Genomic DNA, 20913 nt, shown 5'->3' on the forward strand with positions numbered 1-20913 from the left:
CCCAGTCTTCTGCACCCTCGTGCTAGCTGATGTAATGCCTCAAGCTGCAGAGGTATAGCTCTTAAAAAAGCTCTTAAAAAAGCATTTGGCCCTCGCATACTCCCGCATAGTATACACGAACACACATTTGTATTTGTGTTATACATTTTCAGCCACCAGAGCAGGAAGAAATGATTGGAAGTAACAGGCCATTATTTCAATCACAAAATGGATTTTTTACGTTGAGCAAACGAACATGTCACAGTTGCTAACATATAGTGACAGAAAATACCAAGATCTTATGTTTATGTTGCACTACTGACTTGAAGTGTGTGTGTGTGTGTGTGCGTGTATGCGTGTGTGTGTGTGTGTGTGTGTGCGTGTGTGTGTGTCACGAAGAGTTGGTCTCTGGCCGAGTGCCATGCAGCTGGAAGCCATCATAGAACCAATTACTTTCTGTCTTTTGCTCTCCTTCGCTCTCCCTCTTTCTTCCCTTCTCCCTCTCTGTCGTTCTCTTCATCTATCTCTTCTACTCCCATTTTCTCTGATGGTCTGATTTTAATTCTGCAGGCCCGTCTCTTTGTGAAGCAAGAGTTTGCTTCACAGTTAACCCCCTCGCTCACATCTCCCCTCCACCAACTGGTGTAACTCATCACCACCAAACACACTTCCACTACTTCACCCTATATTCATAATCCTCCAAAAGATGTCCGTTGACTTCTCCTCATCTTGCTTAGCACCTCAGCGTATTGAGTCAGATGTGAAATGTTTGTAAGCATGCGTGTCCTGCCAACACGGCGTACGGACCAATTTACAGTAACATGTTTGAGCTGCAACCCATGTGAGTGAGGGGAGGCAAGAGTATAAACACTGATTACAGATCGTGTGCTGCATGAATGTGTCACCAGCGAGCGAGAGAGAGAGAGAGAGAGAGAGAGAGAGAGGCAGTGAAGGATGGAGGAAGTGAGAGTTAACAGTGTAAACAAATGAGGAGTGTAATGAGGATAAAGCACCGCTGTGAACAAGTGAGCCTTTGTCTTCACTCATACCTGCTCTCACTCGCCTCCCCTGCTGTCACACACACACACACACACACACACACACACGCACACACACGCACACACACACTTAATGATGTTTTTCAAGTGGCAATGTCAAAGGGCAGTTTTCTCTCAATATTCTCTACCGCAGAACAAATATAAGGAGAAAACTGTAAAAACCAAAAAGAAACCCACTAACACAAACCTTATTTTTTAAGATGTTTGATTACGTGTGGAGCTGGTGAAAGGTCTAATTTGTATTCTCCCAGCTCCTCTTACTTTAGTTTTAATGTCTCAAAAGTCTGCGAAGTGAAACCATCAGCAGCTACAGGTACATCTTATTAAAAATCTTATCAAACTGAAATGGGAGGAGTCTCTGTTGTGTATATGTTCAATTTTGTCATTCAGCCGATCAACTTCACACTTGCCGGGAGTATTGCTGAGGACCCAAGGAAGTGCAGTGTGGAGTGTGAGTTCTTGGGATCTAGTCAGTGATTGTTCAGAAAGGAGACGGCCCACTGAGTGTTTCCTGAATCTGTATCATGTGGGTTTCGCCAATGGCCCGTCCCTTTAGGAGACCAGCAGCAGGTTGAGTCTATTAACTCCAATGGGAAGTGACATGGAAACAGATTTTGACCAAATATATCGCTTCATGGTAACCAATGTAAACATAGGGCCCATTTTTCACAAGCCACATATCTTTCCAACATCCTGACACTAAAATGGCATTTCTTCAGAGAGAAAATGAACTTTGTTGCCCTTTCTCTGACTCAGCAACACACTTCTGCCGAATAACATTCTCAAACGCTCTAGCAAAGACATTTTTGTAATGCTAGATGTGGCCGTTAGCTGTGAAAATATCTAATGTTAGCAAAATATATATATATAAATACATTGTGCAAATACAACCCAATCCGCTTTCATCCATCCGCACAATGTTCGGGAGACAGAAATTGTATACCATTTCAAACCATTGGTGGAGCTTGTAATGCGCACAACCGAACGGCATGCTGGGTACAGCTTGCTTTCCGTTGACGTTCGTGAGCTTTTGCACGCAAATGACGCACATACTGTGTTCTCTTTATACACCCATGGTACAGGCTACTCCACCATTGCTTGGGGACACAACTATGTCATGGCAGGTGTATTTCTAACGTCCCAATAAAGCACAGTATCAAGTGACAAGTTGTTTGTATGAGCGATACAGATATCCTGTGACGTTTATTTAGATTTTTGGGTTTATTGAAAGTCCTTCGTTCCCTCTAGCCGTTTGATGCCTAATGTTTTTGTCATTCAAATATCATGTATAAAGCAGCTCAGTCACTAACTGGTGGCATTATTACATCTGCATGACATCAAACTGTGTTATAAATGAAGGATGGGTTTTTTATGATTAAGGTTAGTTTATAACTGTTCCTGGCATGTGTGTTCATTAAGAAAAATATCTACACTTATTGTTAGGTTATTTAAATCCTCCGAAAATATTTATACAGTCTGAAAATGTGCTAGCAACACAGTTTTTTTCGTGTCTGTGCCCTGTATGTTTAGACCCCTGCAGCTCAACGGCTGCAAGCATCCCTCTTTCCCAGACAGAAAGTTTCAAATGAAAGTGACGGCATGTTAGCGGAACACTAAGAAAACAAATCACACAACCATCATACAAAGAATGTCTCACTGTGCCGAAAGAGGCCGCTCATTCTGAAAAAGGGGCAAATAGTAACAACACACTCACACACACACACACACACACAAACACACAGATGGAGATGTGGTTGGGCGTCACGCCAGATGCTCCAAGAGAAGGAAACTCACATTCTTCTGATGGGGAGTCATCAAGTATCAGGTTCCATAGACTCTGGCAGAGACTGGAGAGCCCCTTCCCAACCCACCACCCCATCACACACACTCACACACACACACACACACTCACACAGACACACACGCACACACACACAGACACACACACACATGCATAGGGGCACACTATAGCCCCATCCTTTTGTGTGTGTGCATGAGGCTCAGTTAGCTGCATGAAAACACTGAATTTCTGCCTTTTCTAATATTGTCAGATATCGTTCTGTAGAAGTAAAGGGCAGAAGAGTCTGATCCTGCATGCAGCTTGGCCTGATTTGTTTGATTTCGCAAGAGTGTGTGTATTATCTATGAAACAACCTTCTCAGTCGGTAGTGAAGAAGCTGCTTGAATGGATCCAGAGGAATGTGTTGGTTTGCTCCAGTGTGAGGTCTACAGGTCAAGTGATCATGAGGAGAGGAAGGAAGGAAGGAAAGACACAGTTGATGTGTCATTTATTATCTTTCCAATAGATGTCACTGTCAACCTACTCTTCTAAAGACCACTGATGCTCAAGTGGCTGTTGAACAAATCAGTGCTCAGATTTTCCAAAATCTCTGTGTGCCATTAACCCACACAACTCCCATGTAAAGCTACTTGAAACATGTCACTTTGTCACAGACGCTGGAAGCGCCGTGAATTAAAAGAATACAATCCAATCGGTTCGGTTTCAAGACATTTATTGTCAAACTGTATGCACAACAATTACAGAGAAGCACTCGCTGGCAACATAAATCCTAGATCTCCCTTCAAACCACGCTGAATGAAAAGGCTATTTATGGGAAAGAAAATCATAGAGGCGAGGTTGTTGTCCTGGCACCAAGATGTCAGGGCTCTGACCTCCTCTCTGTGGGCCGTCTCGTCATCGTTAGGCCGATGACTGTTGTGTCAAAACTAAATGATGCTGTTGGAGTTGTGGGGGGGCCACGCAGTCAAACGTGAACAGGCAGTACAGGGTAGGGCTGAGCACGGACTTCCTTTTTAACACCCCTCTTAGAAAACAACCTGTTGGCTGTGACAGATATTTATTTCAACATGCTAAAATTAGACATCTTACAGAGTAGAAAAACTTCCTGGCATGTTAGAGCGTCAACACATTCCTATTTTCTTGTCAAGAAACACATTCCACACAGGTGCAAAGAGGTGCAGTAAAACATGATGGTTAACAAGTTTGTCCATTCAATCACTGCTCCAGGTAACTTGACAGACAGGTTAAATATCTGCTGATATAGAACATGATGAACATTCTGTCACGGAGCAGCTGCCATGCCATGAACACTATAAGAGACAAATGTCTCTTAGGTCACCATCCAATTTTTATGTTCTGATATTTGTATGTATGTGTTTATAGAGAGAGGATTAAAACTGAGCTACGTTTATTGAAAGTAATTGAAGTAATTTTCCGTATGATGTGAATCTTTCACACACCGTCATACCGGTGCATAACCGAAACAACTTATGTCACTCTTCAACAGTCAGCTAAATATATTGTTCACTGCTAGGAGTGCGGAGGTCTGACCAAGTTATCTTAACTGTCTTGAGAGGGAACTCTAATCATGGTTATGACTTTATAACAACAATTAATAACCCACAACTAACGCTCTTTAACAGGGCAAAACACCACGACACAACAGTTTGTGACAAATAAACATTTGTAACACTAATAATTGTACATTTATAATGTTACACCGCCGAACGGCATGCTGGGTACAACACAGCGACGTGTGGCTTGCTAGTCCCCGGCGAGACCGGCGCTGCGAATACGTGGCGCGATGAATTCACGTTTGGTGTGAACACGGCATAAGCCTCTGCTGTTAAGTTTCGTTTCACGATAGTCACATGCTCGCCCAATGACCAATCACAGCACACGCTGTACCTCACTGCAGAGCTGCACATGGACACTGAGCTGCATGTAATGCTGACGTAGCTATAGGCCGGCTAGCAGGCTCTGACACGTCAAAGAATACGCCCAACATGTCAAACTAAAGATCTGATTGGTTGAAGAATATGACAATCAATAATATCGTCAACATTCACTTAAACTGTAAAGGGATTCACTTGAGAGTCTGCAGGCCTCGGGCCTCTGTTCTTACAGAGACACAGAGGTGAAATCTGATTGGATAAAAGCTCTACTTAAAACAAGCTGCACTGGAAGCAGAGCAACTGAGGAAGACAGTAGCTGTACAATGAGAAAATAAGATAATGTGAAAAATATTTGTATTAATTATAATACATGTAGTGTATTTAAGAAAAATTATAAAATGATAAAATAGATATAACTTTGTGATTCTGTTTAGGCCAGCAGAGAAGGCCTTGCAGGCCCTGATGGCCCACCACTGGTTTTTGATATGCTCATATGCTATGATCTAATATTTAATAAAAATATTTTGCAAGTATACAAGTGTTTGTCATGTTTGCTGGGAAAGAGAAATCTGTTGGAAAAAGAGCATGTCAATTTACATGCATCCAAGTGAACCAACATGTGAAACAATATTTCACAGCTCAAACTATTTCAAGACTGGACAAAGTTTGTCCTTGATTGCTCTTTTAATGAGTTTAAGAAGAATGTTGTAAATCTCTTTCAGGCTACTCCTCTTCCTTCTTCAGCGATGACTAGATGTCTGCTGCAGCAATCACTGCTGATCATCAGCTGTGTAACTGTACTGTAATTGTGTTTAACGACTAAATAAATGCTGAAGGAACAAACATAGCCCTCTGCCCTCGCATTATCCATCTATAAGTCTGTGTTGTGCGCATGTGTGCGTTTGCTGTTGATGTGACTTTGATAATTTTGTACAACCGATTAAATACTGTATTTACAGATGTTTATGAGCTGCTAGTAGTTCTACCAAAGACACATTTCCATTCTAAACTCCTCAGATGGTTCAAATTGTCTATTATTTTACCAAAAACACCTCAATGTTTTGGAAATAAAAGACGTTATAATCTAAACTCAATTTAGATTATTATTGTTTGATCGGGGAGTAAGTGATCGACTGGACCGTAGAGCTTAGCTGGTGTGCAAATTAAACAAGCATCAATGACATTTTACCATTTATTGAGTGAAGGGAATGAATGGAGGATGAATGGATCATTTTTCTGCACTGTGAACAAACGTAAATCAATATATTGACATGCATACCACAAGTGAGAATAAAAAACAACAGACACACGATTTGGCTTACATCATTAATGCATCCACTTCTTACAGAAGGAATCCTTTAAATTTCTTCATCAGGATTAGCAAACATAAGTAAATACTACAAAACCAAATATACAACCACTTCTACATTTGAACAGTTTGCCTTATTTACCTGTTTTGACTTTATCACTCAGGTAAGTCTATATCACAAATTTCCACAATTAATTTCCACAATTAATTTCCACAATTAACCTAAGCTTTGGACTGTGGGAGGAGGCCGTATAACCTGGAGAAACCCCACACTGACACGGGGAGAACATGGAAACTCCACACAGAAGGGCCGACCAGCACGGGATTGAACCCGGGACCCCCTTATTTTTCATAAATATTCACAAAAATGGATAAAAATCATATTTTTTCTAAATAACACTTGTAGTACAACAAAGAGGAGCCCATTGATGTGCGAAGTGATTTCGGTTACATTATATTGCATGACAGTGAAGCTATTGAATATTGTTGTAGTAAGTATTTTCGGCATTGCACTTTGTAGACGGTCCCTGCGCACTCGTCTCGCAGCCAGCCGCTCATTGAGACCAATGATTGTCCAGCTCGGAGGAGTCCGTAAGACGGCCCGTTTTAATTAAATTAAGGTTGTAGCTTGTTGCCTACCTCACTACGGTTATAGGGAGGTATCGTTTGTATTTTAGCAATGTTTCGTTAACGATTTATTGAACCGGGAAGTCCGAATCTGTCAATATCTTTCTAACTTTACCTAACCAGACTCATCCTGATAACGATCCTCCACTCCGCACCGGTAAGAGATGGAAAAACCGGCCCCGAGTGTATGATATAGAACGTTTTAAGTTATTTTTAATGGGATAAACATAGGCCTTAATATGTTCTATAAAGAAACATATTTTGCATTTCAAATTGCTAAATATTGGCAGCTGAAATATAAAAATAATCCCACAGACCCCCTTTACAGCTTGCATTTTATCTTGCTTAAGATGTGAACGTGATAATCTTAGATCTTTCTTGGGTGTGGCAAAAGTGATTACAGTGACAGAGATTCCTCTAGAGCAGGGGTCTCAAACTCATTTTCACTCCGGGCCACATCAGCATCATGGTCGCCCACAAAGGGCCGGTTGTAAATGTAACTACTCGTAACATATTGTTAAATAACTCTCTGCATTCACAGTTTAAAGTAGTCTTCAATGTGCTCACAATACATTTCCATGTTAAATGTACAGTAACCAGCCAAAGAGCTGCTTCTAACTGTTTAAGTATCTCATAATTTGACTTTCTATTTCATAATTTTGACTTTCAATCTCATAATTTTGACTGTCAATCTCATTTTTTTGACTTTCAATCTCATAATTTTGACTTTCCATCTCATCTTTTTGACTTTCAATCTCATCTTTTTGACTTTCTATCTCATAAATTTGACTTTCTATCTCAGAAATATGACTTTCTATCATAGTTATGACTTTCTATCTAATAACTTCGACTTTCTATCTCATAATTTCGACTATGGGGATATTTTTATTATTATTAGTCTAACTTAAAAAAAAAAAAAAAAAAAAATTCTTCTTTTTTTTTTTACTGGCGTGGCGGACCGGATTTGCCCGCGGGCCAGGAGTTTCGCTGCGGTATGTTGCTATAAAAGCTATCAGTGGAAACCTGTTGCACAGTTTGACAGACGCTGGCCTGCGTCTCTTGTAGGACACATGCCTGGAAGCTTTTGCACAACGGTAGGAGCACTTGTAATTGTTTTTCAAAGTTAAGCAGGAAAGTAAAATGTTGCTAAGCGTAAATTAATGTGTGCCTGCTTGATCGAATGAACTAATATTTAAAGATTATAGGTATAACATTTTGAAAGTAGTACTCCCTCATCTGAGAGCATTGATTTTGATGGATAGTTAATTAAAATTCCATGAACTCAAATCTTTGACCATAGTTAGAACCCATGGAAGAGTATTATATGCAGTAAATAAAGCAAAAATCATGATCCTAATTTACAATTAATATTTCTTTCTTTTTTCTTTCATTTTGAAATACTTCACAAATATGTATTTTTTTATTACTTATAATAAGTAGTGATGAAGACTTAATGTGCTGCTGAGTGACAACGTTTCCGCTCTCCTCTCAGGATATTCAGAAGAATATCAACAGTTCCAGTTCGGCTGCCTGCTCCTCTCCTGCTACCACATTCACTGTAAGTCAGTGTTCACAGTTTAGATGCACAGCATAAGTTCCATGTTGTGTGTATTTTACATGCTTCAAACTGTCTTGGAATGAGATTCTCTAATTCATTTCTAACCAAAAAAAAATGGTGGTTGCAGGAGCTCCAGCCCCTGATGGCGAACCCTGACCTGCCATCTGAGCATGACGACTCCCAGTTGGACAGAAAGGAGCCCGAGACTGAGCAGCCAGGGCCAAGCAATCTGCAGACGGCCAGGGCCCGCTTCCTCAAAGGAATCTCCTACTTCTCTGGAGACATGAAGGTGTTTGGAAAATGGATGGAAAGTAAGTCAACTCTAATTTTCATTACTTGCTCTTGGTGAAAGGCTGGATATACTGATGACATTATACAAAAATTTCTGGATGTTGTAAATAAATTGACACTGATAACCATTGTACAACCACACGCTGGGGAATAAATCCCTACACCAGTCAGGATGCACAACGTTGCTGTAAAATGATTGGCATTCTGTGTTCATCAGCTGGGACACTCAACCTTGAGATCAGTTACGAAACTAGGATTGAGAGAGTTAATCAAGAACAAATTTAAATGACAAGTAACCATGCAATGTGTTATTTTATTTTTTTTTATTTTAATTTATTTAAAAGGGACCATGTACGGTTTAAACATAAATGTCTCCATTCGATGATGAATGAATGAATGAATGAATGAATGAATGAATTTTATTTATATAGCGCTTTTCACAGACAGTACTATCACAAAGTGCTTAACAGAGCAGACATTTAAAAGCATAAAAAACACAATGTGACCCTAGGGTCAATAAATTATCTACACAGCGTGAATAAAAAATGTTAAAGAATAAAATAAAAATAAAATAAAAATAAAATAAAAATAAAATAAAAATAAAATAAAAATGTAAAACATATTTTAAGAGCAGGTCTAGGACATGGGTTTACTTTTACACAAACGCCAGCCTAAACAGGTGGGTTTTGAGCTGTTTTTTAAAAGTATCCACAGTATCTGCGAGGCGCAGAGTTGCAGGCAGAGCATTCCAGAGCCTCGGGGCCACTGTCTCAAAGGCTCGGTCACCACGGCTCTTACATCGTGTGCGTGGGACTGACAGAAGACCGAGAGCATTTGACCTGAGGGTGAATATGGGTGAAGTAGATCAGCTACATAAGCCGGAGCCTGACCGTGAAGTGCTCTGTAAGTGATGGTGAGAATTTTAAAGTGTATCCGAGATGCTACAGGAAGCCAGTGGAGAGATCGGAGTACGGGGGTGACGGGGTGATGTGAGACCGTCGATTTGTCCTGGTGAGTAATCTGGCGGCAGCATTTTACACTGATACACTGTACCAGATTGTAGCTTAAGCTAATTTGCATCTGCAGTCCCTTGGCAGGTCAAACAAGGACAATACAGCAACACAGTAAAAGGAAAAGACATAATACAGAGATATACCACAAAAAACATACAAGACACCCAATACAACGCTACACACAAATAGCACATCAAAAATGAATGTGTGTCAATAAAATCAAGTCAGAAAAGACTACAAGAATTGAGGTCAGTGTGTGCAGTGTTGTGCAGTTTTTAAAAGACTTTTCAAGTTGGCTTTAAAAGTGCTAATAGTGCTGCAGCTCCTCATACCTTCAGGCAGGGTGTTCCACTGCTGTGTTGTTTGTACAGAAGGCTCATTGACCAAAAGTAGTGCGGCGAAATGGTATTGTACAGTCTCGTGTAGAGGATATTCTCACTGATCTAATAGAAGTTGCTGAGCGAGTGTATACAAAGTCACGGAGTGGAGGAGGGGCCAAACCATTTAAAAGTCTATTGACCAGGCACAAATTTGAGAATATATATTATATCCACCTACAAACACCTATGTGTCACTGACAGGAACTTGAAACTGTAACGTTAAGGTAAGCCAGGCAATAGATAGTCTATACTAACAATGTGCAACATGTTCCCTGTGAAGATAAGTTAATGTGTTACTCTGTTGACAAACCTGTTATTCATGTAAGATATGGCTTCCGTGACCTTGAACAAGAATTTTGTGATGCAGATGTACCCGCTGTGAGCTTGCGCAACATTCAATGTACGCCTATCAAGCAGCTCTGGGCAAATGTCAATGCTGTCTGTTCTTTCTTTCCTCCTCCAGAGCAGTTTTTCTTGCTGCAGTTGCTGGACTGGGTTTTGCGTGGAGCTGCTCAGGTGATGTTCGTCAACAACCCTCTAAGCGGCCTCACCATCTTTGCTGGCCTCATTCTGCAAAACTACTGGTGGGCTCTCAACGGCTTTGTGGGAACACTCTTTGCCACCATTTCTGCCCTTATTCTGCAACAGAACAGGTTTGAACAAACTAATGCTACAGATAGTAATAAATGAAATCTGAATTAGATGTTACTGTATATAAAGAAAAGTGGTTGGGAATTAACACTCACTTGCAGTCCACGTACCTTCATTCACACTAAATCCCCATGACTCGCTATTAGTCACAAGAACAGTAAACGTACTGACCTGAAACATGATGCAAAAAATTATAAACAAAACTGGATGATCATTTTCCTAGGTAGAGGAAGGTGAAATGACAATATAGGACGATTTTACATAGTTTTGCAAAGCAGAATATGTTGAATTAATCAATTCAAATAACTTTTCATTCAGGGGTGCAATAGCTGCAGGGCTGTACGGTTACAATGGCATCCTGGTGGGTCTGCTGATGGCGGTGTTCTCCAACAAAGGAGACTGGTACTGGTGGCTCCTGCTACCAAACATCTTCATGTCCATGATGTGGTGAGCAACAAGATTGACTAATAATAAAATGATGCAGTGTATTCATTTCATAAGAAATGAGAGGTAGATGTAAGAAAGTAGATAAGGTAAACAAGACGAGACAAATGTCAAAAAGGATCCGTTTACAGTAGTATGACCATGTCCTGAGTTGGTTATAAACCTAATACGGGTGATGTTATATCCTTCTGTTTTCAGCCCGATTGTGTCCAGTGCCCTGGCATCTATTAACAGTCGATGGGATCTGCCAGTGTTCACCCTGCCCTTCAACATCCTGGTGTGTCTCCACATGGTTGCCACTGGACACTACAACCACCACTTCCCCCAAGTCCTCATTCAGCCTCGCTCAGAGCTGCCCAACATTACCTGGGCTGAAATCGACGTAGCCCAGGTCAGTGACAGGCCAGGATTTGTTTAGACACGCTACACACCTCTGTGGGCTGGTACATTGTGTAGATCACCCCTTCGCTTCCTGTCCAACAAAGAATTGACTTTAAAATCCTGCTGTTGGTTTACAAAGCACTGAATGGTTTAGGGCCAAAATACATCTCTGATCTGCTGCTACCTTATGAACCATCCCGACCCCTCAGGTCGTCTGGGACCGGTCTACTTTCTGTTCCCAGAGTCAGAACTAAACATGGAGAAGCAGCGTTCAGTTTTTCTGCTCCACATATCTGGAACAAAGTCCCAGAAAGCTGCAGGTCTGCTGAGACCCTCAGCTCATTTAAATCAAGATTGAAGACTTTTCTGTTTGCTGCTGCCTTTAATTGAACCACGTTCAATTAATATATGAATAAATTTCCTGCATTTCTGCATTTTACTACTGCATTTTATTTCTTACACTGTTCTTAATTGCTTTTAAATCTCCTTTTCTTTTGCCTTATGTTTTGATGCTTTTAATGGTTTTATGTGAAGCACTTTGAATTACCTTGTTGTTGAGATGTGCTATACAAATAAACTTGCCTTGCCTTGATGCTATGTGCACTTCAACATCAGATGTTTTGTTCTGATAGCATTCCAACGTTATGTAATTTAGAAATCAATCAGTCTCTACACACCCCCACGAGAGGTTTAATGAGGCAACATGAGTGGAAACACCTGCAGTTGTAAATCACGCTGCATGTGTTGTGGATCTACAGTTATGCAACCGCCATGTCTTTACCTCTCAAGCTGTTCATGTCGGTGCCTGTGGGAATAGGCCAGGTCTACGGCTGTGACAACCCGATAACCGGAGGAATCTTCATTATCTCACTGTTCATCTCCTCCCCTATCACCTGCGTTCATGCTGTCCTGGGATCTGCCGTCGGCATGGTTTCAGGTGAGTGGACAATACCTCGACAGTCAAATGCAAAAGTCATTCTGTCCTTAAACTTAAAGAGCTTGCAACTACAAAAAACTTGTTTTTGCTTCCTTACATGCTTTCAGAATGAATTCAAGTCAATATGTTCCAACCACAAGATGAAATCCCCTCACAATCCGTGCAAAATGACCAGTAGGGTCATCATTTATAAAGATAATCCAACCTTAAATGTAACTTGGCATTTCTTTGATTGCTGTGATTTATCATATTTTGCAGGCTTGGCACTGGCAGCACCTTTTGGAGACATTTACTTTGGCCTCTGGGGATACAACTGTGTGTTAGCCTGCATTGCCATCGGAGGCATGTTTTACGCTCTCACCTGGCAGGTGCATCTGCTTGCCATCACGTGTGGTTAGTACACATCTGGAAGTTAAAACACAATAACAAGAAATCTAATTCATGAAGGATGATAACATGACACATGCAGCATTGGCAGAGAGCGACCAGATATAGACATGTATGTCATCTCACAGTATCTCTCTTCTTCTCCTGAACAGCTTTTTTCTGTGCATACCTCGGCTCAGCCATTGCCAATATCTTGTCCACGGTAAGGTTTTTCTGACTCGTAATGTTATATCAGTCCATAATAAACACAAGTGACTTACAGCAATGGGATTTGTTTTTCATCTACAGTTTGGTCTGCCAGCCTGCACTTGGCCTTTCTGTCTCTCTGCCCTCACTTTCCTCCTCTTAACAACGGGAATCAAGAAGATCTTCAAGCTGCCGCTGGCCAAAGTCACGTACCCCGAGAAAAACCTGGGCTTCTTCTGGAAGCAGGAGAAAGTGAAAAAGGCTGAGAAAGAGAGGATAGAACGCGAGGAGAAGAACACCATCAAAGAAGGGATTATAGTGGACGAGAAATTGCAACTGAGGCTCGAGCTTGAAAGATTGGAAGAAAATAGAGCAGCAAGTGAGGTATCAGACGAGAAAAATCACGATATCAGACACGATGATCTAATTGTGGTCACTGTTGCGGATCATGTTTAATACTGCATGTCTGCAGCGGGAGAGCTCGACAGAGGATAGAGACGAACACTCCATCTTGCAAATTGTATTGGCATCCTCCCAAAACACCGCAGCACCAACCATGTATATTCACGCTTTAATTAGCAAACAACTCGTTTCACTGATGTCAAGAAAGCTTTCGATTCTATTTAGCGTCAAGGACTATTTTACAGACATCTACATCGTGGTATAGGAGGCTAAATGTAGGATGTGGTTAAATCAATGTATTTGAAAAATAAGTGCTGTTAAAATTGGAGACAAAACAAACTGAATTCTTCAATCAGAGAAGATGTGTCCGTCAGGGTAATTTAAATCCAATTCATTTGTTGTGTATATAAATGAACTTGCTCTTCATTTCCTGGCCTCTCCCGCCCAGATACAGTCGTGAAGTGACTGTTTTAGGCTGATGACCTGGTTATTCTGTCTCCAACTGAACAAGGTCTACAACAACTGTTGGACATCGTAGAAATGTTCTGGCAGATGTCAGAAGCACAAATATCAGTTCAACATAAATAACCATATCCTTGTGTGTATATATAGTACAGGTTATACCTGCCTTGGTTTCACCACAATGGCATCAGGGAGTTTCAACATGCGCTTGTTGAAATGTGATTATGAGACTGTATATTGTTATATAATAATTGTAATGTTATGTTAATATTGATCTAAACATTATTGTGTACTATTGTATTTTGATGCTTTGGTAACATTGTTGTTTATTGCTGTAATGAGAAAATATATGTAAACCATGTGCTTCTAATCAAATGTATATTTAATTGTCTGCTGTGCAAGAATAGAAAGGGCAGAGACGAGTAAAACACGGCCCGCCCTTCCTGTGAACTGTCGATAACACAGAACCACCTGATGCCTGGTTATCGGTTTCTGCTTGTGTCAGTTTCTAAAGAAAACTGAACCATTGAGATCAGTTATCTGGGAGGCCTACATATGTGGGTTGAAGTCAGTCTTGTGTCATGTACATGCAGACTCCGCTTGTATTTTGCTCATCTTGGGTGTAACTTTCTGTATGTGTATAAATGACGTGTGCAGCGATCAGTCGAAGAAGCCTTCCCTCAGTGCAGTCTGTGGAAACTGCTCTCTTTGCTTGCAAGCAAATAAAGAACAAATATCTTTGATTCTCTCAAGACTCTGTTCATTGACATAGATTGAAAAACTAACTTTTCTTCCGATGGATCATAGAAATTTTCCACCACAATGGCTTCTAATAACATAATAATATCGCACCACCCAAAGTCTAAACAATAAATCAAGCTACCAAAATCTGGCTTGATGATAGGTGTTCCTAAATGTAATTATACTTGGCAATTACAACCAAATAATTGGCTAAACCTGTCCTTTGATAATACTGCAAAAGAACATGCCACTGGGGACTGTTCCCGTCACATTTGGCAACAAGAGTCGGACTGTGGTATGTCCTCAGTTACAGGTAGGGTGGTGCAGCAGAGGGTGGCACTAAACCTTTACTTTGTTATCTGTATGACAATGTTTGAAAGTACAAAGTCTTGTATTCTATAAGATGTTGTTCACGTTACAACTAATTACAGCTGGCAGATATCTTTTCTGTCTTTGGTAAATATCAGTCTACAGTAAATATATGGAAAAGCTGTTCATTTTAGTGCAGGACTACCCGGAGCTTTACCTTCTATCCCACAGACTGTTCTACTTGCTTCATCCTTTCCGTCCAAGGATGTCACAACATCCGGTTGAAAAGTCATCCAAATTGACACAGACAAATCGAGCAGTAAAGCTGCTGAATAATGTTAACAATGGGCTAGTAGTCATCTCCACATTTAATTATTACATGAGTCTCAGTCTCAATAATGGAAAAAGTCAAAGACAACAAAGCTTTATGGGCCAGTAGCTACTGGGTAGCAGGGCTTGCGTCTCCCCCAGGTGTATGCACTGGATCTGTTGGTCATCATTTTTCACAGTGGTGTATAGTAACGAAGTAGAAATACTTCGTTACTGTACTTAAGTCGTTTTTTTGGGTATCTGTACTTTACTACTTATATTTCTGTTGACTTTTACTTTTACTTCACTACATTTTGCAAAGAAAAGTGATACTTTTACTCCGATACATTTCCCCTGAAACCTTCGTTACTCGCTACAAAATCAAATCTATCTTTAGGAACAAAATGAATCATGAGAGCAGCGTCGGGGACTGTGGTGGAACAAGCAGGAGCAGGTTTGGTGAACCAGTGGTCCTAGCAGCAAGTTAAATCATTGGTTAATCACGTTAATGCACAATTGCAAACAAGTGCTCTCAAAGCCGCGGTGTTTTGATTCCCAGTGAGGGGACATTCTAATACAATGTAACTTCTTTACATTCTAATAGAATTGTATTTTGAAGATGAACAGGACATTTTTCAGTTTCAAGTAATGACTGGGTTACTTTCGGTGCTGCTTTAGTATTGATCATGTTTTGATATTTGAGTCATGTTGTTCCTCCGATCAGATGGAGTTATGATGGGAGCAGTTGCCCAATTGCAGATTCAGCTTGAGCAAAACCTTTGCCTACTGTACAAATCAGGCCCATAGGAGTTTACAAGGCAGGTGTCCTGATAAGTTATGATGATAAGTTCATAGTATATGCAAAAGTAGACTTATGTACAATATATTATGTTGAACATTGTTGCTCCTGAATGGATCACAGCCAACCCAATTATGTTCAACACAGCTCCATGTCCTTGGTCATGGTGCCACAGCACTTAAAATAATAAACTTCATCATTCTCACAATTCTGACCCTTTGCTTTTTTATTAACAGCATTTACTTGTACTTTTACTTTCAATACTTAAGTACATTTAATATCAGAAAATTACTTTTGATACTTACATATCAGATACTTTAAGACTTTTACTCAAGTAGTATTCTAATAGGTGACTTTCACTGGAGTCGTTTTCCAGTAAGGTATCTTTACTTTTACTCAAGTATGGCTTTTGGGTACTTTATACACCATTGATTTTTCAGCTGCAATTTCCTCGATGTCTGCAGGATTAAATCTCTTTCGGTGAATGTCACAGGGACTCTGGCACGTTTGCCTCCAGCTCGCTGCAGCACAAACATCCTGCACTGAAACTCCCGACAATCCAGTGCGACAGCTTCTGGTGGAACAATGGCTTGCCTTTGTGGAGAGTGGCCCAGAACACAAATGACTGTTTCACTTTCCTAGGACATGCTGATCTACCCACACACACATGCAGTGCCCGCACCTGGCATAATGTGTTAAGCCTTTGATCCTGTTGAGGAGGAGCATGCCCTGGAGCCAACTGCAAGCAGGAAGGGCGGATGGATAAAGTCTGTAAGTCACTCATAAGCTTTGATGTGGTTAGAGCTTAGAGCAACACTGTTTTAAGTGAAATAAACTCCATGCCCACCGACTCTAGGCTCAAATGGGTGATGAGAGAGGGCGTCCAACACAACCAACAGATCCCACAGAGGAACCAGGGTCCTGGAAACAAGTAGCTTGCGGCGTTCAACCGTCATGAAACGTCATACTAAAAAGAAGCTGCCCCACAGGCTTCTCCTCAAAGTCTAAATGACAGGACTGAGATAGCCGCAAAATCAACTTTAATTGTAGAAAGATGATCTACTAATTATTGCAAGAAACACAGCAGGTCAACCACCAAACACTGGAAAGGAATGGTGTGCCTCGTCTTGCACCACTCCTAAAAGAAGCCTCCCACTGCAAAGAGAGCAGGCAGGCCTGCTGCATTCAGGTTCCACCTCTCACAGGCCAAGCCCAGAGCGCTATATATACGGTCTAGGTGAGGTTGGTAGCTCTCCCTGCACGACTGGGAAAGGAGGTCCCTTCGTATAGGTAGAGGCCACGGCTCAGGCTAAGAGGGGCGAATGCAGACCAGCACGTTTGGCCAGCAGTGCATCCACCCCCAGGGGTGCATTTAGGAGAAACGCAGCAGACAGTGAGACGAGGCAAAGGGATCTACAGCTGCCTGGCCGTATTTCTGCCAAACGTGCTCCACCACCTGTGGGTGGAGAGTCCACTCTCTGTACAGAGGGTTTCCTCGGGACAAAAGATCTTCCGAGGTAACATGTGCAACTGGAGTGAGCGAGTGCCACGTTGGCGGTTGATGTGCACGCTACCACAGTGGTGTGTCCGTTTTCACGTAGACGCGAAGACCTTGGGGACATTTCTGAAAATGCTTTCGAGCAAAAACACTGCCCATCACATGATATGTGATGATACGTTTTGATAGTCTTTGGCGCTTGAACTCTACAGGGAGATTTGTAATCGAGGGATGTGTGCGATGTGAACGATCGTTGCCATTTGTTAGATCCGGGGGTTTTCCTTGGCCCGATACGGGGCTAATTATTGACTCAGCTCTCTATTAAAAGGTTGGTAAGCTGGTGTTTTGTTCGAGGAACTCGCCTGGCTCCGCTAACTACCGTTATTCCTGACGTCTTCCCTGCTTCCTCTGGTAAGCGTGCACTGAGAGGCCGCCCTAGCCCCGGGCGCACCTACCTGTCACGTCAGTTATGGCAGCTTCCTCCTCTTTTGGATCCGTGCTCTTGGTAAATTGCCAGGTTTGGTTTTAACGGCTTGGATTACTCATTAAGCCGTAAGGGTTTGTTCAGTGGATATTAGGATAACCATTCAGAACTCAGTTGTTAGACATACATAGATTTAACTTTTTACTACCATGATGAACATTTACTACTTATGCAAAATTAATGCAATTGAGAATTTTACTTTAAATGCAGGTTAGATATTTATTGCATAATATATTTAGCAAGGGCAAAGCTTCAGCTCACATTAAATAATAATACTACACATGATTTCTTACTTTAAATTCTTTGATTATACTCATGGTTAGAGGTTGGAGCTGGCTTTGGGTGCGGTGAAAAGTTATTTTTTGGAGTTGTCAGGGGCGAGGGTCTGGCCAGACCCTCCTCACTCCTGCCTGCTCGGCAAACGACGTCTGTTCAGCGATCTTTGATCTTGTTAAAGTTGAGCAGGGAGGATAGGTGGTTCTTCGTCTTTCAATCTCTGCTCATAGAAGAGCCGTCTTCTGCTTTCGTCTTTTCCTCTTTCTTCATTCTTGCTTCTCGATTCTTTTCTTCTTTCGTCTTTTCTCGTCTTTCTTCCTTCTCACTGTGGATTCTTCCTTCTTGGTTGGATCGTCCTTCTCACTGGTTTTCGGTCTTGCTTCTGTCGTCTTTCTTCTTCTCTTCTTCCTTTTCTTCATCCTTGAGCAGAGACGAAGTCCACCGCTGTGTCCGTAGAGCGAAGTCCAGGGTCCTCTCAGGTGGAGCACTCAAATGGCTCTTACGACGTTATCCCCCCGTCTGTCAGCGTGTCACTTCTTTTATAGCATCTTTGGGTTATCTTGACCCCCCTCCCCTTTTCACTCTGCACCTGATCCATTCCTCATCATAATGTGTGTGCGCTGGTGCTGTGGACGTGTGGAAATCACCTTGCCTTCCGTTAGGCCTGATTTTGCAATCCCAACGTCTCTGCATTCTTATACACACACATTTCTAACTCAGACTCGTTATCTTAATCACGGTTACAATTGTTATAATCAGTTACAGTTGTTATAATCAATTACAGTTGTTATAATCAGTTACAGTTGTTATAATCAATTACAGTTGTTAATCGCTTTATTCAGCACACGCTTGCTTTTAAAATACTTATTCGATTTCCTCTCCTTCTCTCTCTTTGCAGCAGTCATTTTCACATCCAGGCCTGCACTCAGCTCACTTCCTCTTTTCTCAGTACTGTCACTCTCACACCGTCTGCACTCTTACTCAGATTCACCTATCATTACTGTTACAGTTGTACATCGCTTTATTTAGCACACGCTTGCTTATCAAATAATCATTGATTTCATCCTTCCTCATTATTATGCTTTTTTTCCTTATTCTTTCTTTTCTTCTCTCTCTGCAGAAGCTATTTCCACATCATTTCAGGCCTGTACCCAGCACTTCCTCTATTCTCACACACTCACTCAAACTGCACTTTTCTCAGATACACCTATTATTATTATTATCAGGTTGACCTTTGTTAAAATCACTTTACATTTGTTATGTAATACGTGCTTGCTTTAAAATAATTATTCTATTTCATCTTCTAACTCTTAATTTTACGCTTTGTGTCCCCTTAACCTAATTTACAGGCCTACCCTGTATTCCTCATCTAAGGCTGGTCCTGGGAACTCAACTCTTTTTGACACATTGTACATTGTTTTGAGTTTGCCGTTGACATTAGTAAGGCTACTGAAGACCAGCTGATCATTTCATTTATTGTTATTTATTTTTGCAGAATTAAACATTTTCTTAAAATATGTCCATCCTCAACCCAGTGTGATTCATGGGTGCAGCACTAAGCTTACTGGCTCCTAGCTAGCCACATATTTTAACAGACAGATATGAGAGTACAATATATATCCTCTTATGTTCATAACTCTCAGCAAGAGAGCAAATGTCTATTTCCCAAAATGTCAAAATACTTTTTACCTTGTCTTTCAGGTCTTGTCTTTCATATGCAGGTAATACATCTGCTACAGTTGGGTTCCAATAACTTTGTATATTAATTGTATATCCTTTTTGAATAAATCATTTTCTAATAATCGGTCAAGTCAAGGTTGGTTTATTCAGTGGTGTCTGGAAGTACTTTATTAGTTGAAAATGGTAAATGGACTTACATCTGTCTTCCGGCCACTACATGTCTATATTCACTCATTCTCTGAGAGACATTCACAGCAGACCTACCATGCAAGGTACCATCAAGATCTACACTCATGCACACTCACCCACACAGTAATTTGGGGCTCAGTGTCTTGCCCAAGGACACGTCCACATGCAGACTGGAGGAGTAATGGATCAAACCGCCAATCTTCTGAGCCACAGTCAACACAATATATGGAAATTAATAAATAATAATAAATCATCTGTGATTAATAGTTACAAAAACTGTATATCATCTGTTGGTATGATAAGCTTTTGCTCTTGTTTGAGAAATAAGTACCGGTAACATATCATTCAGATACATTTGCACAGTCAGGACAAGGGAAATACAAGGACTGTACTGTATGTTGCAATCAAAACAGCCACATTTAAAGGTACAGTAAACAGTGTGTTTGACAAGTACATTGTTCAACCTTCTAGTTTTAGCTGTCTTGAGACCTTGTCTTGTTTTGGTATAACAACCAAACAATGGTTATAGATCTCTCGTAAACATCTCTTCGGCTCAGCAAAATCGGATCAGTAAATCTGCCCTTAAGAATCCTACCCCTATGCTCTACTGATCTGCAGGAGATCTTTGCACAATGTCGCTGCAGCATTACAGAGCTTAATGGAGCGAGTGATTGCTGCTTTGGATGGTTGTGTAGTTTACTTGAATGATGTCACCTGCACTGTTCCGAGGGCCCATCATGTTCAGCAGATTCAAGCTTTAATTGAAAGATGGCATGGGTACCACTGGCTGTTGATCAAAATCAGTCAATCAGTCACATGATGAGATTGCTACAGCCATACTACACCTAGGTTTGGTGGTTGGGCACG

General features: G+C 41.1%; 1 protein-coding gene across 1 annotated transcript; it reads left to right on the forward strand.

Moving 5' to 3' along the window:
• Positions 1–8369: 8369 nt before the first annotated feature.
• Positions 8370–19550, forward strand: slc14a2 (solute carrier family 14 member 2; the record flags this gene model as incomplete). The annotated part of the gene is made up of 9 exons (XM_079270773.1): positions 8370–8538; positions 10375–10564; positions 10881–11009; positions 11205–11397; positions 12177–12324; positions 12583–12717; positions 12864–12913; positions 13000–13281; positions 19527–19550. 9 exons carry the CDS (start codon positions 8370–8372, stop codon positions 19548–19550), a joined length of 1320 nt encoding a protein of 439 aa, XP_079126899.1.
• Between the last annotated feature and the right edge of the window lie 1363 nt (positions 19551–20913).

This window comes from Melanostigma gelatinosum, assembly GCF_949748355.1.
Source record: "Melanostigma gelatinosum genome assembly, chromosome: 6".
Classification (NCBI taxonomy): domain Eukaryota; kingdom Metazoa; phylum Chordata; class Actinopteri; order Perciformes; family Zoarcidae; genus Melanostigma; species Melanostigma gelatinosum.